The sequence below is a fragment of the Cetorhinus maximus genome, chromosome 13 (assembly GCF_964194155.1).
Source record: "Cetorhinus maximus chromosome 13, sCetMax3.hap1.1, whole genome shotgun sequence".
NCBI lineage: Eukaryota > Metazoa > Chordata > Chondrichthyes > Lamniformes > Cetorhinidae > Cetorhinus > Cetorhinus maximus.
This window is the reverse complement of record NC_135891.1, coordinates 58,510,230-58,537,710: the sequence shown is the minus strand read 5'-3', so window position 1 is coordinate 58,537,710 and position 27,481 is coordinate 58,510,230. Positions and strand designations below refer to the sequence as shown.

The 27,481-nt window shown below is 43.5% G+C and overlaps 1 protein-coding gene across 4 annotated transcripts in view; it reads left to right on the top strand.

Moving 5' to 3' along the window:
- Positions 1-27,251, top strand: part of snx21 (sorting nexin family member 21) — a 49,138-nt gene extending 21,887 nt beyond the window's left edge. For 3 of the 4 annotated variants that reach the window (XM_078555417.1, XM_078555416.1, XM_078555420.1), the window contains 2 exons: positions 10,721-10,872; positions 25,157-27,251. In XM_078555417.1, the coding sequence (XP_078411543.1) occupies positions 10,721-10,872; positions 25,157-25,828 (824 nt within the window). In that variant the 3' untranslated portion in view covers positions 25,829-27,251. Of the gene's footprint in view, positions 1-10,720; positions 10,873-16,984; positions 17,064-25,156 lie in introns of all 4 variants that reach the window. The other variant, XM_078555418.1, reaches the window with a different exon arrangement.
- Positions 27,252-27,481: the final 230 nt, after the last annotated feature.

Here is a 27,481-nt window from a genome sequence, read left to right as displayed (position 1 = left end):
CACCTACTGTCTGGCTGGGGAATCACACATGGGGTGGAGAGGTGAGGAAGAGAGAAAAACATGCCTGTAAAAATATAGATGATATGAGGGTTGCTGATGCTGTTATTGAGTATGCTGGTTTCAGATTTGAGAACAGATCATGAATATTGCAGGATATGGCCTGTTTTTATCTTGGTCATTGTTAAGTTAACATGAATTCATTTGTCACAAAGGTATTGGTGATGAAGTTTATGTACCAGGATCATCAGTAAATACTGCCTTGTGTATCTACTCTTCTGTGTTTGAAAATAGATGCACAATAAGATTGACCAACTTGTTGGAAAGTTTAGTTTATAAAGAAGCTACATTTACATAGTGCTTTATTAGATACGTAGTCAGTTTTTTATACTGGCAAATGTCAGAGCTAGTTTGCCCACAGCAAGCTCCCGTAGACAATAATCTATTTTTTGTGTTGTTGATCAAGGAAGGAATGTTGCCAAGGTGACCGGGAGAATTACCATTCTTCGTGGGACGTTTAGCATTCACCACAGGAATGGGCTTTTCGGACCCTAGTGTAACATCTCATTCAAAAACTGGCATCACCACCAATGCATCACCCCGTCGAACTGCACTGCATTGCTGGCCAAGATTGTGTGCTCATTTCCCAGAAGGAGGAGGTGGGGGCTTGAAACCACAACCTAATGACCTAGGATTGAAAACTACCATATGAGCAGGCTCCCAATTATAAATAAGTGCTGTCATGTAAAATACAGTATATGGAACTCCCTGGTGGCTCAGTGAGAAGGCAGTTGAGTGATGCAAAGCAAATTAGCTGGTTTGATCCCTGGCCTGTACTGCATTAAATAATCTGAGGCAGGGCATCTACTGGCGTCATCATCCAAATTGGAGAGTTCTTACTTAGATTGTGCACTAGTGGTCCTTGTTGAGGTGTGTGTACATGGACATAAGTGAGGACAGCATTGGGCTCAGTTGTGATTGTCCCCTCCTCCACTCCATGGTTAAGCAACCTACTGACACTTGCTGCCAAAGCATGTATGAATGTCATCAACTTGGGTCAGACATGAGAGAACAAGCTATGTATCTGGAACAATATCCTAGCATGAATAATAAGTTCAGGAAGGGAGGGAAAGATGATCAGAAGTTTGCTTTAAAAAAAAAAGTTGCATTATTGTATATTGAAGGTTCATGCTCAACAACTTCGTCTGGTTATGTTTGAATTCTTTGTTCTGATTATGCTGCAAGTCATTTTATTTTATTTGTAGAGACCACCAATGGTTGCAGGTCAGCTAGAATTCTCAGTTTTTGTGCTGTTCTTTGCAAACTGGGTTGTAGCAGAAAGGGGAAGCAAGACAACAAAACAGTGCATAAAAGGTGAAGTGGTACATGGTCTTGTATTCTGCAGCTCATCACTCATTTATAAAGCAATGCAGGTATTTGACATTCTACTCAATATGTGACAGTGCGATGTACAGTTTCCTCAGCCAAGGAGGAAGTCTTGCAGTAAAGGAGGAAGTGGACTAATCTTTGTGAAACTGAATTATGTAGCCTGTTCCCAGTGGTTGTGTGTTGTTATAAGATGGCAGTTTGGGCAGATGGGAGAATTTGTATTAAAATACATGCAAGTGAATGAAACATGCTTTGTAACAGAGCACACCTGTATCTTTGTAAACAGAGCACACCTGTATCTTTGTAACAGAGCACACCTGTATCTTTGTAACAGAGCACACCTGTATCTTTATAACAGAGCACACCTGTATCTTTGTATAGCTGTTTGTATTTACAGAAACAGTCTCTTGAGGAGAGGGGAAGGATTGTTTTTCAATGTTTCCAATGTGAAATACTTTTCTCTTTACTAAGTAAATTAATTATCTTTGGTGCTGCTTGCAGACAGTTATCAAACCATGTTTACTTTGTTGTTTAACTCTATTTCTCTTTCATATGTCAGCATAAGGTACAGTTTCTCCCAAGGAATTATTCTTTTTATTTTAAGTTTTTCACTGTCATAAGTGTTTTCAGATGTGTTTTAATATCGTTATATTCCTCAGTAATTTTCACATTGAGCCTGTTCACTTTTTATATGACTGGTGTTTTCAGGTGTTTGATCCTGTTGGTAGCTATCTTGCCTCCGAGTCAAGAGGTTGTGGGTTCAAGCATTAGCACACATTGTACTGACAGAGCAGTGCTTGAGAGGACTACTCTGTCTGAGGTCCCTTGTTCAGGTGAACTGCTAAAATAAGGTCTCTTCTGCTTGCTCAGATGGTTGTAAAAGATTCCACAACATGACTTGAAGAAGGTGCCCAGGCCAAAAATTCCCTTTCAACCAAAATAGATGATCTAGTCGTTCAGCAATAAGCTGTTTGTGGGACTTGCTGTGTACAAATTTGCTCATCTAACAGCGATTCTTTGACCAAGCTTTTCATCATCTGGTCTAACATCTTCTTTGGGGGCTCAATATCAAATTTTGTCTAATAAAATCTGCAAAGCACCTTGGGACATCATATTACATTAACGATGCTGCATAAATGCAAGCTGTTGTTGTTGACTAGACCTTAAAAGTAACCTATTAATTTTAAAGCGCTTTGAGACACGACGAGGCGCAACATAAATGCAGTTTTTTGAACACTTTGTTGGATTGTGGCTACTTAAATAAAATCACACAACCTGTATCTGAATCAAATTCAGTAAGTTTATTTGAACTTTCCCTTTTGCATGAAAGGAATTTTTAAAAAAAGCAAAGGCCAGGATTTTAGCTTGAAGACAAATCTTGTGTGGATTTGAGAGGAGGCGTTAGGGGGGGTTGGCTAGTGACTGTTGTGAGGTCGGGAAATCTGGAAGAGCTGATTTCCCAAGTGTCCTGCAGATTTTAACGATGGGTTCCTACCCACAACCAGCCTGATTAATGGGTTGGAGGCTCTTTGGGTGGGCAGTCTGCTTCACAGGACCCCAAAGCCTATGAAAGCAGGAGAGTGAGAGAGATTTCAAGGCGGTTTTAGAATCCAGGGCTGGGATGGTTGGTGGCCTGGGACAATCCTGATCGCTGGGAGGGGTCTGGATTGTTGGGGGAGGTTTGGATGCTGTTCCGGGGTGTCCCAAACATGGAGTGGTTGGAGCAGGGGGGCTGTGGTGTGTGGTGATTGCTGGGTAGCATGTTATGTCTGGAGGAAATGCTTTTCTGCTCCCCCTGGCCCACAAGCAGTGTTGTAAAGGCACTTGCCTCATGGATTCAGCTGCTGCGTTTCCCCAAGTCCTGGGAAACTCAGCTGCCTGTGGTTAATAATAGAATAGCTATTAAAATGAAGGCACAGAGCCTCATTGTAATATTTAATTGACCACTCTTCTTCTCACAAGTAGAATAGTTCCCCATCCTTCGTCCCACCTTTGTACAAACAGGAAGTGTGCTGGTTCAGGTGGCATTGGCTCTGTTCCAGGTTTTTTTCATTTTAACCTCTCTGCCAGAGTGTCTGAGATTGATCTGTAGAGTTGTGTGTTTGTGGGTGTGTCTGATGCAGATCTTAGTTTTTAATATGTTTAACTTATTTAACCTGTTTTAACCTGAATATCTCTGTTAAATGGAACAGCAAGAAAGATGACTGAAATATTGAAAGGAACCAAGACATTCATTGAAAAGTTCTGGTTTCCTAGATGAATTTAGAGGCAGAGTTGAGGAGTGAAGTGTTACCTGTGGCCGAGGGCAGGGGTGCATTGTAATATTGGGCAAGGTCGGAGTCTCTATCTGTGCGGGTGAGTAATGTTGGAATTGAGAGAAGAGACAATGATCTGGGATGCTTGTTGGTGTGGAATGACAGAGTGAATGAGTAATGATACATGAAGAAGAAGGATTCAGGCAGGTGGGGCTGGAATCAGGGAGGTGGTAAAGAGTTGGGAGGGGGTCATGAAGTAATAGAGTGGTAGGTGGAAAAGGTGTAGAGAAGTATTCTTCCGGAAAAGAATTTGGGCTGCTGGGTAAGGAATAGAAAAGGGGATAAATGAAAAATCAGGATGCCAAGGACAGACCTTGCAGAGAAAACAGTCTTCAAGGAATTAAAAGGTGATACAGATAAGGCTATGATGAAGAATAAGCAATGTTTTTTATCTTGGGAATAAAATAGAAGGCCAGCCATTTCACCCAGACCTCTAATGATCTGGAGCTTGAAATTTAATTTAATTTAATTGACGTCAGGAATTTATAAGGAACTATAATTACCTGGATTCTTACAAGGAATGTTCAGGCAGTAGCCTTGAAAGGAGCAGACTATATAAGCAGCAAACATGACGACTGTTTTCCAGATTGCAGACAACGCATCAGCTACGCTACAGGAGGTCCATCAGTAGTTTATTGAAAGGGAAAACATTTGTTCTACAGATAAGCAGAAGCTTATTGATTGAATTGAAGCCTGCCAGTGGCTTGTCATGTTGATTTCCAAGCTGAGGAAAATGCTCTCAGTCGTCATTTGTGGCTGATGAATCACTTACTGTGCAAGTACAGATCAACATCCTTTCCAATCCTGCACGTAGGCTAAAGGAGAATGTGTTACAGGGCTCTGATCAAAGGGCATGATATGCTGATATATTGGCCAGTAAATTCTCTGCTATCTCAGGAACCATTTCTTTTCTCTTGATTTTTAATAAACTGAAACAGAGAGCATTTATTCTGTTACATGAAAGAATATTCCCTTTTTTAGACAATGTAGTCACTTTTCTAGTATAAAGTTTTTTTAAAATTTTCAATCAATTCTTGTTTTTTTTCCATTTTTGATTCGCATCACTATACAGGAACAAAAATTTAAGAAAAATAAAATCCCAGAGTTGTGGTTTCAGTTTGTTAACAAAACAGAAATTGACTCAGAGCTCTGAATAACATTAAATTCATGATTATTCAAATATCCAACTGAGACATAATGATTTCCACAAAAGTTCTAACTCTTGCTGCATTATAAATGTTAATAGATGCACTTTTCCCCTCCCCTCTCATTCTCTATGAATTAAATAAAAGGGACAGTAGCAAAATGGATACAGAATTGGTTGAGTAACAAGAAACAGAGTTTAGTGGTTAATGGATGTTTTTCGGGCTGGAGGCAGGTTTGTAGTGGAGTTCCCCAGGGGTCAGTGTTGGGACACTTTTCCTGATATATATTAATAACCTGGACCTTGGTGTACAGAGCACAATTTCAAAGTTTGTGGATGGTACGAAAGTCGGAAGTATTGTGAACTGTGAGGAAGATAGTGTAGAATGTCAAAAGGACATAGACAAGTTGGTGGAATGGGCAGACGGGGCAGATGAAGTACAATGCAGAGAAATGTGAAGCGATTCATTTTGTAGGAAGAACATAGGGAGACAATCTAAAACAAAGGGCACAATTCTAAAGGGAGTGCAGGAGCAGAGGGACCTTGTTGTATGTGTGCATAAGTCATGGAAGATGGCAAGACAAGTTGAGAGAGCAGTTAATAAAACATAAAGTATCCTGCGCTTAATTAATAGGGGCATACAACATAAGAGCAAGGAGGTTATGTTTAACTCGTATAAGACACTGATTCGGACTCAGCTGGGATATTGTGTCCAGTTCTGGGTGCTTTAGGAAAGATGTGAAGGCATTGGAAAGACTGCAGAAAAGATTCATGAGAGCGGCTCCAGGAACTTCAGTTTTGAAGATGGATTGGAGAATTGGGGTTGTTTTCCTTATGGAAATAAGAATTAGAAGGAGTAGGTCACTTGGCCCCTCGAGCCTGCTCTGCCATTCAATAAGATCATGGCTGATCTGAATGTAGCCTCAATCCCACATTCCTGCCTACCCCCGATAACCTTTCACCCCCTTACTAATTAAGAATCTATCTAGCTCTGCCTTAAAAATATTCAAAGACTCTGCTTCCACGGCCTTTTGAGGAAGAGAGTTCCAAAGACTCTCAACCATCTGAGAGAAAAAGTTTCTCCTCATCTCTGAATTAAATGAGCAACTCCTTATTTTTAAACAATGACCCCTAGTTCTGGATTCTCCCACAAGAGGAAACATCCTCTCCACATCCACGCTGTCAAGACTTCTCAGGATCTTATAAGTTTCAATTAAGTTGCCTCTTATTCTTCTAAATTCAAGTGGCTACAAGCCCAACCTGTCCAGCCTATTCCTGGTATTAGTCTAGTAAACCTTCTCTGAACTGCTTCTAATGCATTTACATCTTTAAATAAGGAGACCAGTACTATGCATAATACTCCAGATGTGGTCTCACCAATGCCTTGTACAACTGAAGCATAACCTCCCTACTTTTGTAATCAATTCCCCTCACAATAAATGATAACATTCTATTAGCTTTCCCAATTACCTGCTGTACCTGCATACTAACCTTTTGTGATTCATGCACCAGAACACACAGATCCCTCTGAATCACAGAGCTCTGCAATCTCTCATCATTTAGATGATAAACTTCTTTTTTATTCTTCCTGCCAAAATGAACAATTTCACATTTGCCCACATTATACTCCGTTTGTCAAATATTTGCCCACTCATTTAACCTATCTATGTCACTTTGTAGCCTCCTTACATCCTCTTCACAATTTACTTTCCTACCTATCTTTGTGTCGTCAGCAAATTTGACAACCATTCCTTCGGTCCTTTCACCCAAGTCATTATATAAATTGTAAAATGTTGAGGCTCCAGCACTGATCCCAGTGGCACACCACTCGTCACATCCTGCCAACCAGAAAAAGACCCATTTATGCCAACTCTTTGCTTCCTGTTAGCTAGCCAATCTTCTATCCATGCCAATATGTTACCCCCTACACCATGAGCTTTTATTTTCTGCAATAACCTTTGATGTGGCATTTTATCAAATGCGTTCTGGAAATCTAAGTCCAGTACATCCACCGGTTTCCCTTTATCCACAGCACATGTGACTCCTTCAAAGAACTCCAGTAAATTGGTTAAACATGATTTCCCTTTTATAAAACCATGTTGACTTTGGCTGATTGCCTTGAATTTTTCTAAGTGCCCTGCTATAACATATTTAATAATCGCTTCTAACATTTTCCCTATGACAGATGTTAGGCTAACTGGCCTATATTTTTCAGTTTTCTGTCTCCCTCCCTTTCTGAATAAAGGAGTTATATTTGCTATTTTCCAATCTATTGGAACCTTCCCCGAATCTAGGAATTTTGGAAAATTAAAACCAGTGCATCAACTCCTTGAAGGAGAGAAGGCTAAGAGGAAGTTTGATAGAGGTGTTCAAAACGAAGAGGAGTCTGGACAGGGTAGAAAAGGAGAAACTGTCCCACTCATGAAGGGTCAAGAATGAGAGAGCACAGATTTAAAGTAATTGGCAAAAGAAGCAAAAGTGACGTGGAAAAACTTGTTCACGCAGCCAGTGTTTGGGGTCTGGAATGCACTGACTGTGTGTGTGACGGAGGCAGATTCAATTGAAGCACTCAAAAGGGAAGTAGATTGTTACCTGAAAAGGAAGAATCTTCAGAATTATGGAAAGAAGGCAAGGGAATGGCACTAACCGAATTATTTATTCGGAGAGCCAGTGCAGACATGATGGACTGAATGGTCTCCTGTTCTGTAACGATTCTGTGTTTCTGTGAAATTATATAGATTTGGCAATCACTTTTAGTCCATATTTTGTAATTTTATGTACTGTGGTGAAAATTAAGTATTCATTAAAAGAAAGACTTTCATTTACATGACCTAAGGATGTCCCAAAAGCGCTTCACGGCCAATGAAATACTTTTGAAACAAAAGCAAAATGCTGGAGATGTTGGAATCTGAATGGAAAACATTCAGCAGGTAATATGTGTTGAGGGAGAAACCGAGTTAACATTTCAGGATGGTGATATTTCAACAGAACTAAAAATGTTACAGATTTTACAACTTTTAAGCAAATACAGAGCCAGGGAAAATGAGGTGGCTGGGACAAGTTAGGTTCGGAGGGGAGGAGAGAGTAGGAGGAGTGAACAGAGTTGAAAAGAAAACAAATATGAAGGTCTATGATAGAGTGAAGGGCCAGAGTGATTAAATGAGGAAAGGGATGATGGTGCTTCTTGCTCAGTCCATTTCCAGCTTTTTGTCTTGCTATGGCTCTCTCTCTCCCAAGAAGGCTCAGTGAACAACACATGGATAAGATTAGGTAGCATATGCTTCAGTGCATTCATGATCTTCCTTCGTCCATTGTTTTAAAGGTAGCATTAACTTTCCATGTTCACTTAACTGGATTTGTTACCTCAGTTGTGGACAGGTAAATGTTGCATAAACCTGTTAACTGTTCATCTGCTAACATTACCAATAGTAATTCTTACACTTGCATTGCACTGCACTGTCTTGCTGTGCAAAAAAAAGTCCAAGACGGCCCCAGATTGAATCTCTTTGGTCCATGTTGAGTTACCAGATCTCAGTCAGGGTGGCAAGATTGGATTGACAATTGGCTTCAGAATCCAGGTTAGGTACAGGTATATTGCACAGAGTTCAGCTCCTGATCACTAACCAACAACCTCTGCTGGAAGTGCTTGGGTGCAGACATCCAGTGAGGACATTCAGATATTCACTGTTAGGTTCACATTTGATAAGTGACCATTGAGGGACTAGCCATAATTTGGGACTCGTCCCGTTAAAGATTTCAGTGGACGGTGCTGTAAATACAAAATTTCTGCTGGAACTTCCCACCTCTCTTTCACAGCATAATCTAGGCCCTTTCATCTTAAGAGGCCAAAGTGGGACAGAGGTCTGACTATTAGGAAATGTTTGGGACACATATAACAGATGAGATATTCTGCTGAATGCTTAGAAACTAATTACAATTAATGGTAAAGCAGAAGATTGGGAACATTTTAGAAACCAGCAAAGGATGACTAAAAGAATAATAATGAGGGAGAAATTGGAGTATGAGAGAAAATGGGAAAGAAAATTAAAAACAGACATAAAAGCTGCTACAAGTATATAAAAAGCAGAAGAGTAGCTAAAGTGTGTCTTGGATCCTGAGAGGGTGAGACTGGGGAGTTAATAATGAGAAACAGAAATGGCAGGGACTTTGAACAAATATTTTGTATCTTTGTTGTACCTCTGTCTCAGGTATACAGATAGTTGTTTGGTATTACAGAACTTGATAATTGCTAAAAAAAAAAGAACACTTTGTCAAAGCTTTTCATCTTGAACTCATCAGGACAACTTGCAAGAATACCAAATGTAAAGGGAACAATTTATATTTCAGGTATAAATTGTCGTTCCCTTTACATTTGTTATCCTTGTGAATTACCTTGATGAGTGCAAGATGAAAAGCTTTGACAACATTTGTCTTTTTCAGCAATATTTTGTATCTGCCTTCACATTAGAAGACACAAAAAGCATCCCAAGAATAGTAGAAAATCAAGAGGCAAAAGGGAGGGAGGAAGTTAAAACAATCATTATTAATGGAGAAAATATTCTAAGAACACTAATGGGACAAGTCCCCTGGAGTGATGGCCTGCATCCTAGGGTCTTAAGAGAAGTGGCTGCAGAGATGGTGGATGCATTGGTTGTAATCTTCCAAAATTCCCTAGATTCTGGAAAGGATCCAGTGAATTGGAAAACCACAAATATAGCATCTCTATTCAAGAAAGGAGCGAGTCAGAAAGCAGGAAACTATAGGCCGGTTAGCTTAATATCTGTCATTGGAAAAACGCAAGAATTCATTTTTAAGGAGGTAGTAACAGTGCATTTAGAAAATCATAAAGCAGTCAGGCAGAATCAACATGGTTTTGTAAAAGGGGAATTGTTTTAGACAAATTTAGTGGAGTCCTTCAAGGGTGTAACAAGCAGGGTAGATAAAAGGGTATGAATAAATGTAGTGTATTTAGATTTGCAGTCGCTACATTAAAGGTAGATGCTGAGAGGATGTTTTCCCTGGTGGGGAATCTAGAACTAGGGAGCGCAGTTTAAAAATAATGGGTCTCCCATTTAAGATGGAGATGAGGAGAAATCTCTGAGGGTCGTTAGTCCTTGGAATTCTCTTCCACAGGGAGTAGTGGAGGCTTGGTCCTTGAATATATCCAAAAGTGAGTTAAACAGATTTTTGATTTATTATGGGGACAGGCAGAAAAGTGGAATTAAAGCCACAATCAGATCAGCCATGATCTCACTGAATGTGAAGCAGGCTCGAATTGCCAACTCCTGTTCCTATTTCTTATGATCTTATGATTCATTATTTCCATCCTTGATTATTAAACATATAAACAGAATAAAACAGAAACAAAGGAACATTCTGATTATGGTATGGGAGCACTGAGTACTAATCTCTGAATGCTTTGCCATTTAATTTAAAAAAGGCTTTAATTAGAGCAATAAAGGTTCTTTAAAAATGTTTGTTTTGAGGTTACTACCGATCTTTTTTGTTTATTTGTTATATCTGTTCTCGAGTGTAGAATTCTTTATCTTCAGCTCCTCACTTACTGAATCACCTCTTGATACCTCTCCAAGCCTTGTACTTCAAAGTTCAAGAAGCCAGAACAGGCAACCTGTATCCAGGTCAATGGAGCTCTTTAGTTAACCACTAGGAGCTAACCACGCAGTTGTGCAGTTTCCCACCCATCCATGTATTAGTGAAGAAAGACATTTCTGCATTGAGGCCACAATACAGATAGAAACAGGCGACGGCCATGTTGTGCACCTGTGCCCAGAGCTATTACTGACTATAACTGCATCATCTACTGTAATAATTTTGTAGGGACTGCACTATACCATTCACCTTATCTGTTTTATAGAGAATCTCTTGGGTGAGTTGAAACCATGCAACATGCTCACTAAACAGCTGCAGGAAAATTGGAAGAAATCTAGAGGGAACCTCATCATCGAGAAGCTGATTTTTGAGGTCACTAGTGCCAATGTGGTCCATGACTCATCCTCTAAATACGTGGTGAGTGTTTATCATTGTGGAGGTCTGTCTATTTTGAAGAGATACATCTTATTATTTTCTTGGGTGGGAAGCACTTGTGTCTCAAAAATTGCACTTATTATTATATTCTAGTAGTTGAGGTGAATAACATAGATACATTTAAAGGAAAACTAGGAAAACATGGGAGACAAAGGAATAGAAGGAGTTGTTAAAAGATTGAGTTGAAGTATGGTGCGTTGAGGCTCATGTAGAGACTTAACACCGCATAGAGTAGTTGGGCTGAATGGCCTGTTCCTGTTCTGTAAAATAAAATGTAGTTTTATTTTCTCCTTAACCCTCCCCCAAAACCTTAAATTTGACATCACTGCAAATCATTCGATGTTCAATCTAGAACCCACCAATGAAAGCTCGAAGAATGCAGAGCATCTGAATTATTTTTTAACTTGTTAAGTGGCAAACAGACCAAGACACCCCATCTCAGGTATCTTGGAACTGGGAATCAGCAGCTAGGGATAGTTTGCTGTTCTGTCCACTTGAATCATTGTGGCTTAATTTCTTAACCTGATTGGATAAAACCTGAAACATGTTTTTGCAAACTCATTTGGGGTTCGGTCTGAATCTAAATGAACGAACGGTTGGGCATTCATTTACATTGGAATGGAACCCATTTACATGTGGTGTGTGTTCACTTTGCTGCTGCTGCTCATTATAATGGTAATTCTCACACACATACTCAAACACATTTGATTATTAGTATCTGGTAATTATATATGGAGTACCTGTCATTCTCTAAGCAGTTTCCTGTGCCAAAATTTTTGTCATGTTCTCTAGAGGTCTAGGCAACAGTATTAATTGTTGACAAGTGAGGACAAGGGGGACCCTATCATGTTTCTGGGAGGGAGGAGAAGGTGTGAGGGCGGATGCGCGGAAGATGGGCCGGACACGGTTGAGGGCCCTGTCAGCGATCGTGGGTGGAAAACCTCGGTTAAAGAAGAAGGAGGACATGTCAGAGGAACTGTTTTTGAAGGTAGCGTCATCAGAACAGATGCGACGGAGGCGAAGGAACTGAGAGAATGGGATGGAGTCCTTACAGGAAGCGGGGTGTGAGGAGCTGTAGTCGAGGTAGCTGTGGGTGTCCGGCCCATCTCCCGCGCATCCACCCTCACGCCTTCTCCTCCCTCCCAGAAACATGATAGGGTCCCCCTTGTCCTCACTTATCACCCCACCAGCCTCCGCATTCAAAGGATTATCCTCCGCCATTTCCGCCAACTCCAGCATGATGCCACCACCAAACACATCTTCCCTTCACCCCCCCTGGCGGCATTCCGTAGGGATCGTTCCCTCCGGGACACCCTGGTCCACTCCTCCATCACCCCCTACTCCTCAACCCCCACCTATGGCACCTCCCCATGCCCACGCAGAAGCTGCAACACCTGCCCCTTCACTTACTCTCTCCTCACCGTCCAAGGGCCCAAACACTCCTTTCAAGTGAAGCAGCATTTCACTTGCATTTCCCCTAACTTAGTCTACTGCATTCGTTGCTCCCAATGCGGTCTCCTCTACATTGGAGAGACCAAACGTAAACTGGGCGACCGCTTTGCAGAACACCTGCAGTCTGTCCGCAAGAAAGAACCAAACCTCCCTGTCGCTTGCCATTTTAACACTCCACCCTGTTCTCTTGCCCACATGTCTGTCCTTGGTTTGCTGCATTGTTCCAGTGAAGCCCAACGCAAACTGGAGGAACAGCACCTCATCTTCCGACTAGGCACTTTACAGCCTTCCGGGCTGAATATTGAATTCAACAACTTTAGATCTTAAACTCCCTCCCCCCATCCCCACCCCGTTTCTTCCCCCTCCCTTTTGTATTTTTCAATAATTTATATAGATTTTTCTTGTCCCACCTATTTCCATTATTTTTAAATCTACAACTAATACCTTGTCAATCTTTCCACCCCACCCCCACTAGAGCTGTACCTTGAGTGTCCTGCCATCCATTCTTAATTGGCACATTCTCATAGATAATATCACCACCTTCAACACCTCTTTGATCCTTTTGTCTGTGACATCTTTTGATTCTCTGCTCCTATCACTGCTTGCTTGTCCCTACAACCATCCCACCCTCAACTTCTCTCCCCCCATCCCACCCCCACCTTAAACCAGCTTATATTTCACCCCTCTCCTAACTACACTCAGTTCTGTTGAAGGGTCATTGGACTCGAAATGTCAACTCTTTTCTTCTCCACCGATGCTGCCAGACCTGCTGAGTTTTTCCAGGTAATTCTGTTTTTGTTTTTGTTTTGGATTTCCAGCATCCGCAGTAGTTTTTTGTTTTTATCTTAGTTTTAATTGTTGGTTGGCTCACAAATGACTCATTACATAATGCTGTATCAATTTAGCCTCCCCTTTACAAATGGGCTTCCAGCAGTTTCTAACAGTGCTAGAGTTGTTCATTAAGGCAGAAAGAAAAACCCCAGGGAGTGGCTATACTGTATTACTGATGATTCACTGTCAATCTGCAGTACTGAGCCAGGAGCAGCTTAAAGAAGGATGACTGATACCAGTCATTAGGACTTCCAAGATTCCAGATATAGTAAGACTGACTTTTACAGGATGACACAGAGGCTATTTATAGTAAACTGGACAAATCTATTAATAGATAAAATGACAAATCAGTGGGAAGTGTTCAAAAAAGATTTTGAAGTGATACAGGACCAATTTATACCCCTAAGGGGCAAGAGCTCTACTTGTGAAGGAAAAAGCAGTCAATGACAACTAAAGAGGTAAGGGACAACATAAATTTCAGAAAAAGCAGAAAAAATGCACAAAATATTACAAAACTTGGTGAAAGGGTGTGCGCAAAGAACAGCAAAATGTGACAAAACAAACTGTAAGAGCGACATGAATAGAAACTTGCAAGGGATATCAAAATTAATACAATGGTTTTAAAATTCTATTGGGAAAAAGAGGATGGTCAAGAGCAATTTACACTTGTTAAAAACTGACAATAGTGATGTTGTAATGATATAATGGTACTAGAAAATGAGAAAGCTCCAGGACTGAGTTTTTAACCTAAGGCATTAAAGGAAGTAATTGAGGACATTGCAGATGCCCTAATTATAATCTTCTAAAATTCTTTCTGTTCATGAACCATTCCTTTAGATTAGAAAATTGCACATGCCACTCTGCTACTTAAAGGTTAGAGAGGGAAACCAGGGAATTATTGGACAGTTAGCCTATTATCTGTTGTTGGGAAATTACTCGTGTCTATAATTAACAATAGAGTGACTTGAGTATTGCTGATAAAAGAGACATGTCTAAGCTTTTCATCTTGTACTTATCAGGACACTCGCAAGAATACTTGTAAAAATAGAGTAAGTGAAATCTTCAGCTGCCCAGAGACAGCCAGCATAGATTTGTAGCAGGTAGGTCATGCCTGATGGACCTGATTGAGCTTTTTGAAGAGGTGACTAAAGTAGTGGAAATGAGAATATCTATGGATGTTATTCTATGGATTACCTGAAGACCTCATAAGAGACAGTTAAAGTTGAAACCATTGAAATTTAGGCAGATTATTGACCTGGTTAGGAAATTGGCTGAGCGGCAGGATGTGATAAGTGGTATGTGTGATGGGCCCCAAACTATTCACTGTATTTATTAATGGATGATGGAATAGAGATCCATATTTCCAACTTTGCAAATGACACAAAGATAGGTAGGCATGGTAAGCTGTGTAGATGGAAGTGTAAAATTAGAGATAGTAATGGAATGAGCAAAATTGCGATGAATGGATTTCAATGTAAGTGTGAGGTTATCCACTTGAGACCAGAGTACTTTCTTAATGATGAAAGGCTAAAATCAGTGCTAGTCCACAGAAGCTTATGGGTCCATGTAATAGATTATTAAAATATCATAGACAGGTTCAAAAAATAATCAAGAAAGCTACTGGAATGTTGGCTTTCATCGCTAGAAGACTAGAATGCAAGGGGATAGAAATCATGTGATAACCTTCAACCTTTAGGGAAAAAAACTAAAAGTAAGTATTTGGTGCACGAGAAGAAGTTTGGTTCATCCAGCTTCAACATATTACAGGAATGGCAGGATATGTACTTTGGTCCTTTGCTTCCTCTTGTTCCTGATCATGGCTGTGGTATCAGAGAAGATGCTGAGTGGAAACCTGACAGTACTTCACTGAGTTAAAGAGAAACAATAGTAGGTGCTTCATCTTGCATGCTCACTAGGGAGCAGATCTATTCATGTACTCTTGATTGCGATCTGCCTTGAGATTATAAGAGATCTGAACAAAGGGAAAGCACATGTCACCAATATCTGGCACATAATGACTCTGTCTTAAGTAGAAAGGCTGTTATTCGACAGGAGTACAGACTGTGCTGGTGACGGCAGAGCCTGTAGTTATTTTTCTCAGCCTCATAAATATCACACGTACAAAGTGTACATCTCTAATACAGCTGGAGTACCACTTCAAAAAGATATTCCTTTCATTGATACTTTCTACACAGTGCATACTTTACCAGCACTATTAGGACATGGAACATTCAGAACTCTGTCATGCTTCAGGATTTCTCTCAAATACACCACAAAAGGATCTTGATAGGAATATTCCTAATGTGCTACTGTCAAGTTAAAATTTAGCTCATAAAGGGGTTAAATTCATAAGGAGAAACAGGCTGGGACAGAGTGGTGGTAGGTATGCTAATAGCTCTCCCTATGGCTCTGCTCTCTATCAGCACTTGCTTCCCTTTTTCTCAGAATTAGGCACAGTGCTCGGTCTGATCTAACCAAAGCAGTGTACATTTTGATTTAGACTTCCTGTCACTTGTATTCTACATTTTTGACTATGCAATTCAACATTCTATTGCCTTTGTTGATTGCCACTCTGCAAAGTATTGAGCCCACTAAGACTCCTGGGTCTTTTTCAATCTCGTCCTCAGCTATTCCAACCCATTTCCCATTTTTCAACATTTTTTCCTTATGTTCTGCCCATGTTTTGACCAATCGTATCCTCGTATTTCACTTTTTCTCTTAGGTTGGTGTCTTCTGCAAATTGGACCGATCTTCATTGAATTCTACCAGCCCCCGCAAGGCCGGTAAAATCACGGAGGTGCCAGGTTGGATTGGCTCCCCGACACGGTCCCATCCCAAGAAGATTGGTAGCCAATTTCCATAATCAAAGGCCCTTCTAAAGGATATTTTACCATGCTGTCAGCATTTTGCCGATGGCAGGGCGATTTCCAGCTAAAAGGAGGCAGATTCCCAGCACCAGGCCGGGGCCAAAGAAGGGAAGGCAGTCTGCGTGGCTCCAGTGATTTCCCTGGAGGGGTTTCCCTTCTAACCCTTGGCCCCGTGAATTTTATTTTTTTATTTCTTACCTGTCTGTGATTCCAAGGTCTCCTGCATTTCTCAGCAGCGACCATATCTCTCGGCGGCGCTGCTGAGGCTTCAAAGCTGACTACCTCATGACTGGGCAACCAATTAGGAGGCTGCCTGCGGTAAGATTGCTGAATGCGTTCCGCCGCCAGCAGGTGCAGGGCTTGGTTCCCACTTTTTACCCTGGTGTCGGGGTCACCACTCGAATATTTTTTGGGGGAGGGTACTGCTCACCACCTCCCAGAAGAAAAGTCAGGTGCAGACTGGCTGACTTTAAAATAGGCCACCCCACAGCGATGACAAGTTGCGGATGGTCTTAACAAGCAGAAAATGAGACCTCCGCCCCTTAATAGAAGGAAGTCCTGCCCTCAAGAGTTGCCAGTCAATTTGATTGGCCGGCAGCTCTTGCAGTCCCTGCAGTGCCAGGGCAGAGTAGTGGGTGCTGCTGGGACTGCAAGGAGGCCCACGCAGAAGTGTCATGGACACTGGTAATTATGGTTTTATGTAATGTGTAGTATACCTTTAAGAAGGATGTTATAAAGGAAGATCACATGATCTTGTGTAACCAATTGAGGAGTAGCGTGGACTACCCCTGTAGTCAGTATTCTGAGTTAGTAAGGAATAGTATGGAGACGGGGTTTGAGTTGAAAGCGCACAAGTGTAGCTGCTGAGTACCTTCGTAAATAAACAGAATGTGCTCCGCCTAAGAACTGTCTGCTGATCAACTCTGTCTATTGTACCAACTCAGCCATCCCAAAACAAGCCTGCAACCTGGATCCATAAGTCCCAACAAACTGGTGACCAGGATCCAACAGACACCACACAATGTGAGTCTGGAGTTTCTTGGATGGGGGACGGGAGGGGGCTGGGTTTTGGAGGCCAGGTGGGGAGACACAAAGGGGGCGAGATAGTTATAGTCTTAGGGGGAATGCCCCCAATGTGCACAGAGCACTCATTAAGGTACCACCCACTTCCTGCTCTCTCACCAACTTCAGTGAAAAAAGTGACTTTCACTGCCTAGAATATTATGGCAGTGGAGGTGGATTGAGGTCCTTAATTGGGCAGTTAAGGGCCTGACTGGCCTAAGGGTGGGCAGCCTAGTGGTACCTTATCCACTCCTCCTCCCCTCCCCACTCTATATTGTGGGAGACTGGGTCAGGGATGGACGGGAAGGCGGGGAAGTAGTAGGCTACCCACATTCCCTATTTCACATGCCTCTCACTGAAAACATGCCGGGCGGTTTGGTTGGGGGTGGGGGGTGCAGTTATGTAAAGCTTTCCCTAAGTTATTGATATAGCTTGAAAGCAGTATTAGCTCAAACACCAATCTTTGGGGCATCCCACTTAGTACTGTTCCCACTGACACTCCTGACCTGACATTAGTCTTCTAAACAGTACCTGTTGTTTTCCATTCTTCAGTAAATTTTCTTTTCTGCTGAACTGGTAACCTTGCTCATGGAAGTTGATGAAATGTCTTCTGGAAGGCTGAGTCAACAGTTTTGTAGAATTTAGCACAGTTGACTTGGGTTATCACTTTCTCAATGGAATTAGAAGTTGTTCAGGCAGAATCCTTCCTTTCAGAAGCCATGCTCACAGTTGTTCATTCCTGATCAGTTCCATTATTTTACATGGGATGAAAGTAAAACTAATGGACCTGTGTTCCTCACATCTCCTTTTTTCCCCTTTTTGAAAATGGGCATTACACTGTAGCCTGTATCCAGTCTACTGGTACCTCCCAGTGTTTACCAACCATTATGTAACAATCAAACCTTTTTCCTTTTTGTCTGAAATTGGAAATTTTGATTGTAAACAGCATAAACTGCTTTTCCCTGAACCAATGGTGGTTTACACACTGAATTACATTTAAAATGTATTAGGTTATGGCTACAAATGCCTCGTCATCTAATTAGTGACCTGCATGAATGGATAAACGAGATTCCCACTGTCCCTACCTACTATCTAGTGAAACCACAGCCAAGGGAATGGGCTTGGCAGAATCAGCGGGGAAAGAAGACCCTGAAATGTATCCCAGGCTGTTGAGTGAGGCAAGGGAGGAGATAGCAGGGGCGTTGGAAATAATTTTCAATACCTCTCTGGCCACTGGAGAGGGCTAGAGGACTGGAGGACAGCCAATGTGGTACCGTTATTCATGAGGGGAGGCAGAGATAAGCCAGGGAACTACAGGCCAGTCAGTCTAACCTCCGTAGTGGGAAAACTATTGGAAGCAATTCTGAGGGACATAATTAATCTACACTTGGAGAGGCAGGGATTAATCAAGGACAGTCAGCATGGTTTTGTTAAGGGGAGGTCATGTCTGACCAATTTGATTGAATTTTTCGAAGAGGTGACCTGGTGTGTAGATGAGGGCAGTGCATTTGACGTAGTCTCGCTGGACTTCAGCAAGGCTTATGATAAGGTCCTGCATGGGAGACTGATAATGAAGGTAAGAGCCCATGGGATCCAAGGCAGTTTGGTAAATTGGACCCAGAATTGGCTGAGTGGCAGGAAGCAGAAGGTGATGGTCGAGGGGTGTTTTTGTGACTGGATGCTTGTGTCCAGTGGGGTTCCACAAGGATCGCTGTTGGGTCCCTTGCTGTTTGTGGTATATATAAACGATTTAGACTTGAATGTAGGTGGGTTGATCAGTAAGTTCGCGGATGACACGAAAATTGTTGGGGTGGTAAATAGTGAAGAGGATAGCCTTAGATTACAGGAGGATATAGATGGGCTGATCAGTGGCAAATGGAATTTAATCCGGATAAGTATGAGGTGATGCACTTGGGCAGGACAAACAAGGCACGGGAATACATGATGAATGGTAGGACCCTGGGAAGTACCAAGGATCAGAGGGACCTTAGTGTGCATGTCCACCGGTCCCTTAAGGTAGCGGGACAGGTAGATAAGGTGCTTAAGAAGGCATATGGGATACTTGCCTTTATTAGACAAGGCATAGAATATAAAAGCAGGGAGGTAATGCTGGTTAGGCCATAGCTAGAGTATTGCATGCAGTTCTGGAATCTGCATTATAGGAAGGATGTGATTGCACTAGGGAGAGTGCAGAGGAGATTTACTAGGATGTTGCCTGGGTTGGAGAGTTTTAATTATGAAGAGAGATTGGATAGACTGGGTTTTTTACCTGGAGCAGAGGAGATTGAGGGGGGACATGATTGAGGTGTATAAAATTATGAGGGGCATAGATAGGGTAGACAGGAAGGAACTTTTCCCCTTGGTGGAGGGATCAATAACCAGGGGGCATAGATTTAAGGTAAGGGGCAGGATGTTTAAAGGGGATGTGAGGAAGAATTTTTTCACCCAGATGGTGGTGGAAATCTGGAACTCACTGCATGAAAGGGTGGTAGAGGCAGAAATCCTCATAACATTTAAGAAGTATTTGGATATGCACTTGCAATGCCATGGCATACAAGGCTATGGGCCTAGTGCTGGAAAATGGGATTAGGTACCAAACAAGGTACCTGTTTGACCGACGCAGACTTGATGGGCCAAAGGGCCTTTTTCTGTGCTTTAAGTATCTGGTTACACTTGATAGTATCAAATACTTGAGGGAACTAATTGGAGTCCAGCTGCACTGATGAAAAGGAAGAAAGGCTTGTATTTATGAAGTACTTTCTCGACTTCATAACGTTCCAAAATGCTTAACAACTAATGAAGTATTTTTATAGTGTGTTATGTTTGGTGTGAAATGTAGCCATTTTTCACACAGCAAGGCTCTATATACAGCAGTACAATATTGACCAAATAATCTGTTTGAGCTATTGATTGAGGGATCAATATTGGACAAGACACCAGGGAGAACTCCCCTTCAAAGTAGTACTTTGGAATCTCTTCCATTTACCTGAAGGGGCAATCTGTACCTAAAGTGCTGTAACCTTCAAGGCTACGGACCAGGGGCAGAATTTTTCACTGGGCGGGCGGAGCAGAAGCGGGCGCGGGTGGGCACGGACCCGATCGATGCCCACGATCGGGTCCGCGCCACCATTTTGCACCCACCCAGTGCATTTCCCGACTCCCGTGAAGAGCTGAGTCCAATGGCGATCTGGCAGTCTGTTTAAAAGAAGACCTGACAGCCTCCTGTAGGCTGCTCACAATGGCCACTTCCAGGTCATACCGCAGGGAGTCGGCTGAGCAGGGCATGCTGGAGGGAAGGGCAGAGGAGGAAGACAGGCTGCAGGGTCTGCCGCAGGAGCAGGGTAGGCCAGTGGGGGGCCAATGCGACCCTCGCTTTTCTGATGACCGCCTTGCTGCCCTCCTCGAGGAGGTGGCAGCATGGTGGGAGGTGTTGGTCCCCCAGGATGGGAGGAGGTCAACTGGCGTTGGTGAGGCTGGGGTGGAACAGCCAGGTATTTGAGACCAATAGTGAGATCCGCTATGTCCTCCCAACATCCATAGCACTGATGATTGTTTGATTTGTTATTGTTGCAACATTGCTCGGTCACAGAGTGATAGAGTCAGAGGTGTGGATTATCGAAAAAGATCCTTCAGCCCTTCGAAGATGTGCGCGTCAAACACTTTCAAAAGTCACCTTATCCCATTTCCCAGCACTATGCCCATGGCCTTGTATGCCATGGCATCGCAACTGCACATCCAAAAACTTATTACATGTTGGGAGGGTTTCTGCATCCACCATCCTTTCAGGCAGTACGTTCCACATTCCCAACACCCTCTGTGTGCAAAAGTTGCTCATCACATCACCTGTCAACCTCATGCCCCTTACCTTAAATCTATGCCACCTGGTTACTCATCCCTCCTCCAAGGGGAAAAGTTCCTTTCTGTCCATCCTACCTATGCCTCTCATAATGTTATAAACCTCAATAATGTCACCCTCAATCTCCTCTGCTCCAGGGGATTTAACCCTAGTCTATGCTATGTCTCCTCATAAGTCAAACTCTCCAGGCCAGCCAGTGACCTCTGCACTCTCTCCACTCCAATTACATCCCTCCCGTGAAGCGCATTTCAGAATTGCACGCAGAACTATAGCTGTGGCCTATGCAGCGTTTTCTGCACTTGGAACATGACCTCCCTGTTCCTATATTCTATTCCTCGGCTAATAAAGGCAAGTATGGCATTTACCTTTTTCAACACTTTATGTACGTGTCCCGCTACATTAGCGGGCCTGTCGACATGCACAGCAAGGTCCGTCTGATCGTCCTTAGTTTTCACAGTCCTACCATTCGTCGTGTATTCCCGTGCCTTGTTTGTCCTGCCCAAGTGCATCACTTCACACTTATCCACATATCATTCCATTTGGCATTCCTTAGGCCATCTGACCAGCCCATCTATATCCGCCGTAATGTAAGGGTATCATCCTCATTATTTGCCACCCCACCAATATTCGTCTCCATAGGTTCTGGAAGAGTGAGCACATAATTAGTTGGGGGAAAAGGATGAAGTGGTCACTGTGCACACGCTAACTGATCCACTGTCCTTGTTGTTCATTTCAGCATCATCAGAGCCTGGCCGCCAGGAGGAATTGCAGATGCCTCCTCCCACACCTGAGGGCCCTCAAGCGTCACCTGCATCACACCATTTCTGCGAGGCAGGCACCAGCGCAGATACTAGCACCTCGGGCATTGCTACATTGGCTAGTGTCCTGGGGCACAGTGGAGAGGGCACTTCACAATCGCTGGAGGAGCTGGCAGAGACAGAGAGTGCCAATGGTGCCAGCAGTCAGAGGACTGCAGGGGACCAGGCACATGCTCAGTCGGTGCGTGATGATGTGCCTCTGGAGTCGTCCGCGACACAGCAGCTGTAGGGAATGTGGCTGGGTGTGCGGGACCATCTGGGAGTGTTACGTGAGACTATGCTTCGCTTGGTATCCGTGGTGGAGGAATTCACACAGAGCATCACTAATGCAATGGCAGAGTGTCATGCTTCCTCCATGGAGAGAGTGGCGACTCTCATGGAGAGACCTCTCCAGGAGAACAATCAGGTTCTCCTGGGATTACGCTTGGACCTGTAATCCCTCACCGAACCAGTGGCCACAGCTGGTCATTGCCAATGTGGGAGATGGTGTGGGCTTCAAGCTTCCCAGCTCGTTGCCCATCCATTGACGGTGAGCAGGGAGGTCCGGGGCGACCTCACGTTAGTGCAGCAGCTGCCTGTCATATCTGCAGGCTCCTCTCACGGCGCTCTGGATGAGGGCACCAGCTGCTCCACCCCTCTTCCAGTGACCGCTTCATCAGGTGAGGCTGCGATAACTGGGGTGATGCCAGCTGTGGAACTGGTAGATCCCTCCCAGGCAGGCCCAGCATAGGCTCCAAAGGCCAGAGGACAATCGCCAAGGTCATCGAGGCCAACAGGACAGCAGAGTCAGCAGGCTGTCTCAGATGCCACTCCTTGCGATGGGGCGACATCAAAACATAGCACCCGTAAACGTAAGCAAGAGGCACCTTAGGCACACCATGGGTTTCTTACTAGTGCTTTTGTTTTGGCCCTGGATTAGGTCCTTATTATTTGTTTCTGCTTGATTAAAGTTTTGCTTTGAATTTGTGAGAACTTCTGATGGTGAAAATTAAAACCAGATGTGTTACCATGGCTGAGGGTGGCTCCTTTGTTCTGCATTTGTATGTTTTAGATACATGTCATGAGTGTTTGAGTCAACATTGAAGTTTATGTCCAAAACCCTTAGTTGCAGCTGATGACCTGGCAGATTTAGCACTTGAGTGCCGAGTGTGGAAGCGCCAGACAAGGCTGGTCCTGCTGATCTATTTGTGTGGAGCCAGCTGAAGGTTCATTGGATTAAAGTGTCCCAGGTGTCCCTGCCTCCTTGGTGTAGTCCCGGGTTAGCATTTAGTCCCTCAGCATCCCCCTGTGCTTCCTCATCCTCAGAATCAGTGCTGGACTCATCGTGTGCAGCCGCATCCACTGCGTCAACGTCTTCATCGTCCAATGCATCCCCCCTTTCCAGTGCAAGATTTTAGAGAGCGCAACATGCAACCACTATCACCAACACACGATCTGGGAGTACTGGAGTGCGCCCCCTGAGCGGTCCAGGCATTGGAAGCGCATCTTGAGAAGACCCGTGGCTCCCTGCACAACAGCCCTTGTGGAGGCATGGCTCCTATTGTACCGCTGCTCAGCTTCTGATCTTGGATGGCAGAGAGGAGTCATGAGCCACCTTCTATGGGGATAGCCCTTGTCACCCAGCAGCCATCCATCAAGCCGAGCCAGAACACTGAAGATCCCCGGCACCTGGGAGTGTCTGAGGATGTAGTCATCATTGGAGCTGCCTTGGTGCCTGGCACAGACTTGTAGAATCAGCATCCTGTAATCACACACTATCTGTACGTTCATGGAGTGGAAGCCCTTCCTGTTGACAAAGGCACCGGGCTCACCTGCTGGCGCCTTGGTGGCCACATGTGTACAGTCTATTGCACCCTGAATGCGGGGGAAGCCAGCAATGGCCGTGAAACCTCTGGCTCGCTGTGCCTGGCATACCTGGTCCCAGCGGAAATTGATGAAGGTCAATGCACGCCTGAACAGAGCGTCTGTAACCTGCTTGACACAAGTGTGGACAGCTGATTGGGAGACACCGCAAAGATCACCCACTGAGCCCTGGAAGGAACCAGAGGCATAGAAGTTGAGGGCAACTGTGACCTTCAGAGCCACTGGCATGGAGTGTCCGCCCACACAGTTAAGAGAAATCTCAGGGCCAATCATCAGACAGATGTAGTTGACTGTCTCCCTTGACAGTCAGAGCCTCCTTCGGCACTGCAGCTCAGTCATATTGAGGTAGCTGCTTCGCCACCTGTATACCCTGGCAGCAGGATAGCGGCGTCTTCTGCAGCCCCTTCCACCTTAGACTACCTCTTGGCCCTGCGCCCCTTGTGCATGCGCCTGTACTCCCAAAGGTGGCTCCCCTGGAGGCTGATTGTGCACTCCTGGCCTCCTCCTTTTTCTAGTCCTCCCTTCCTCCTCAAAGGAGCTGCCTCCAGTGGACATTTCAGAACCCATACCCAGGCCAAAGGGAGGCCTCCAGAAAGCTGCGGGCCCGATAAAGATTACTGACTGCAGAGTGCTGACCTGAAGGTTCAAAATACACAGAAAGCTGCTGGAATTCATCCTGAACTGCTACAGATCACACAGGCAATTTTAAAAAACTTTCTGCGATAAAGACTCACAGACCAGATTGATGACCCCACTGAGCCCTCTTATCCCACCCGTGGATGAGTTTCATTAAAAAGTCCCTTACCCGTCTGCCTGTTGTACCCATGCGCTGACCCAAAGATTGCATAGGTGGCTGAAAATCACTGTCGATTGACGATTTAAGGGCCTTAACTAACCCGTTAATTAATGGCGGGCGCGCGTCAAACTTCATTGCGTGCCCGCCCAGCAAAATATCGCGATGGCGCGCAGTGATGGGACACCTGCCTGATGTCACAGCGCGTCATTTTACACGCTGACGTGCGGGGCCCACCCCCTGCACGTCAGGCAGAAAATTCTGCCCCATGTGCTGGAAGGTGGGATTAAAATGGGCAGCTAGTTTTTTCATTTTTCCTTTTTTGGCCAGTGCAGACAAAATGGGCTGAATGGCCTCTTTCTGTGATGTAGCATTTCTATGGTTCTAAGAGGTCTTGGCTTTACGCCTCACCTGCAAAACTACACACACATGATACTCAGTGCTGCATTGCAATATCAGCATAGATTTTGAGGGCAAGTCCGTGGAGTGGACTTGAACTCACAACTTTAAACTCAGAGGCAAGAGTGCCACCAATAGGGTTGAGGAGTGATCATAGTGCCTGTGTGCTGAGGACAGGTATTGCAAATGTACCTTACACATTGCAAACGTATCATATACATTGCAAAACTGCCTCATATATTGCAAACATAGTTTATACATTGTTAAAGATTGCAGTGAGTGCCTTTTAAGAATACAGTTAACAGCTTTCCTCCCTTTCCCACAGGCCTACACCATACATGTAATAAAGTCGGGCAGCTTCGATGATGACAAGGCACTTATTGTTCGGCGTTACACAGATTTTGCAAAATTGAATGAGAAACTCCACAAATATTTCAAAGAGGAGATGGGCAATGTGGTGTTTCCAAAGAAGGTAATCCGGAAAAACTTCACACACGAAACCATAGCCAAACGCAGCCGGGCTTTTGAACAGTATCTCCAGCACATCCACTCAATCATGGACATTCGCAGGTCCAAAGTATTCCTGGAGTTCTTTTATCTCCGAGATTTAAAAGCAGGTCAGGGATTATTGCGTGGGGGTATGCGTGAGGATGCTATGGAGATGCTGGTCAATGCTCTTCATTTGCAGCAGAAGCTGTGCTCCTGGGATACTGAGCACTTACTTTTCACTCAAGCTTCTATTTCTCTTTGTTACCAAGAACTGGATCGCTTGGAAGAGGCCCAGGCCTACTGTGAACGGGCCTTACAGACAATAGACAACCAGGAAAATCATCCACTATTAGTGCCTTTACTTCATTCCAACATCAGACTCTCCTGGAAAATAGCTAAAGACAAACGTCAGTCCGAAGCCAAACTCCAGCAAGTCCAAGAAGCAGGGATAGATGTTTTAAATCAACCTAGTCTTAAAGAACATCTTATTAAAGATTTTTTAGAGTGAATTAGACACAGCTTGATGCTACATGAGGGATGGAGGGGCTTCTCTGGGCAAATTTCAGTTTTTATTAAAACGTATAGTTTCATATCTGCAAGAACTTTAAAAGGAACCAAATTTTAGTCAAACAAGCTCCACGTTCCTGTGTATTGTATGCAGCACCTCTGAATAATGTTACAGAAAATAGTTGCACATTTCCTAGTATCAGGAGAGTTATGACATAATGTAGGTGATGTAAAACAGTGCACAGTGCACCCTAACAGGAAGATTTACTGGTGATTCACCCTATAATATTGTGGTTCTAATCTTAATCTCAGATGATTCAAAGAACACATTTGGCAGTGCACCCCAGGCTGTTGTAGGTGTAGCATGATTTCTATGTTCTTTCAAAACCAAACAGGTTAAGGTTGCAATACTGGGTGAATTCCTGATAGAAATATTAGTCTTAGGAGCTGTTCAGTAACATGTATTCAATCTCTTTCAATGATTTGGAGGTCACAGTCAATTTATTGATGTGCCTACTGTCTAAACTTTGCTTCTAATTCTCAGTAGTTGTTGTACATTCTTTGCTCTTCACAGTGAGCAAAACTACTTGAGTATAACTTTTGTAGAGTGTAATTTGGCTGGTTGGGCAGTGGGGACAGAGAGTGCAATATGTTAGGATACTGCTACATTTGAGGCTGTTATTTCCAGAGGAAGGAAGTAAAGGCAAGTACTGGTACTGAGCTAAATTGACCAGATGGCACCAGGTTTCATCTTCCATCTGCATGGAAGTAGCTAGTCACAGCTGGGGCCATAATTGGCCATAGTGTCAGCTTTAGACATTGGATAAGGATAGGGTTGGACACTGTTAATACCGTCATTGCTGAATAGCCTGAAAACACTCAGTAGTTAGGCTCACATGTAAAGTTGCCCCTTGAGTGAAGTAATGAAAACCTGCTGGCCTGTGGAGCTATAGCCCAACATGAGATGTTGGCCTTCAAGGGAAATTGAGTGGAAGGCAGACATGTGCTTTTGGAGCTTGTTTCAGTTGACCCTGACAAATATAAGTTACAACCTGCGAAGTGAAGACAGCCTCATGCATGTTTAAATATTTGCAGCTGTCGAGGCAGAAAGAAAGTGGAAAAACTTCACAATGGAAGGGCTAACAGTGACTGTAAAAAAGACCTGCTCCACTTGGACACCATGTATTTGACTGCTGAACCTGAACTTTCTATCAACAGAGTATAAGGAAGAGGATGTTTTCTTTGCATCATGCAACATATGGCATTTTTATATTGGAGATATTACAATATACCAGTGTTTATAGTGAGAGGCCAGTCAATTGAATGATGAAAAAGAGCTTGTAAATATTTCTATGTTAACTATTTCTATCTGTATTCTAGTTTCCTTTTATTGCTGATGCATCATTAAACTGCAGTGGTGCCCATTTTTTTGCAATTTTTAATGTACAAGTAGGGCTCAAGACAGTTAAGAATTAAAATTGCTTATTCTTGACAGATAGGATTCAGGACTGATATAACTGGACTTTCTTCAGCCCTTCCTGATTGTCAGGAATTAAGTGGGGGACAGGCAAGCTACTCTCAGTCCTGTGCCAGTGTTGCTTGCGGCATTCTGTGTAAGAAGTGTATGATCCTAATCATTCTCTGCACTTTTTTT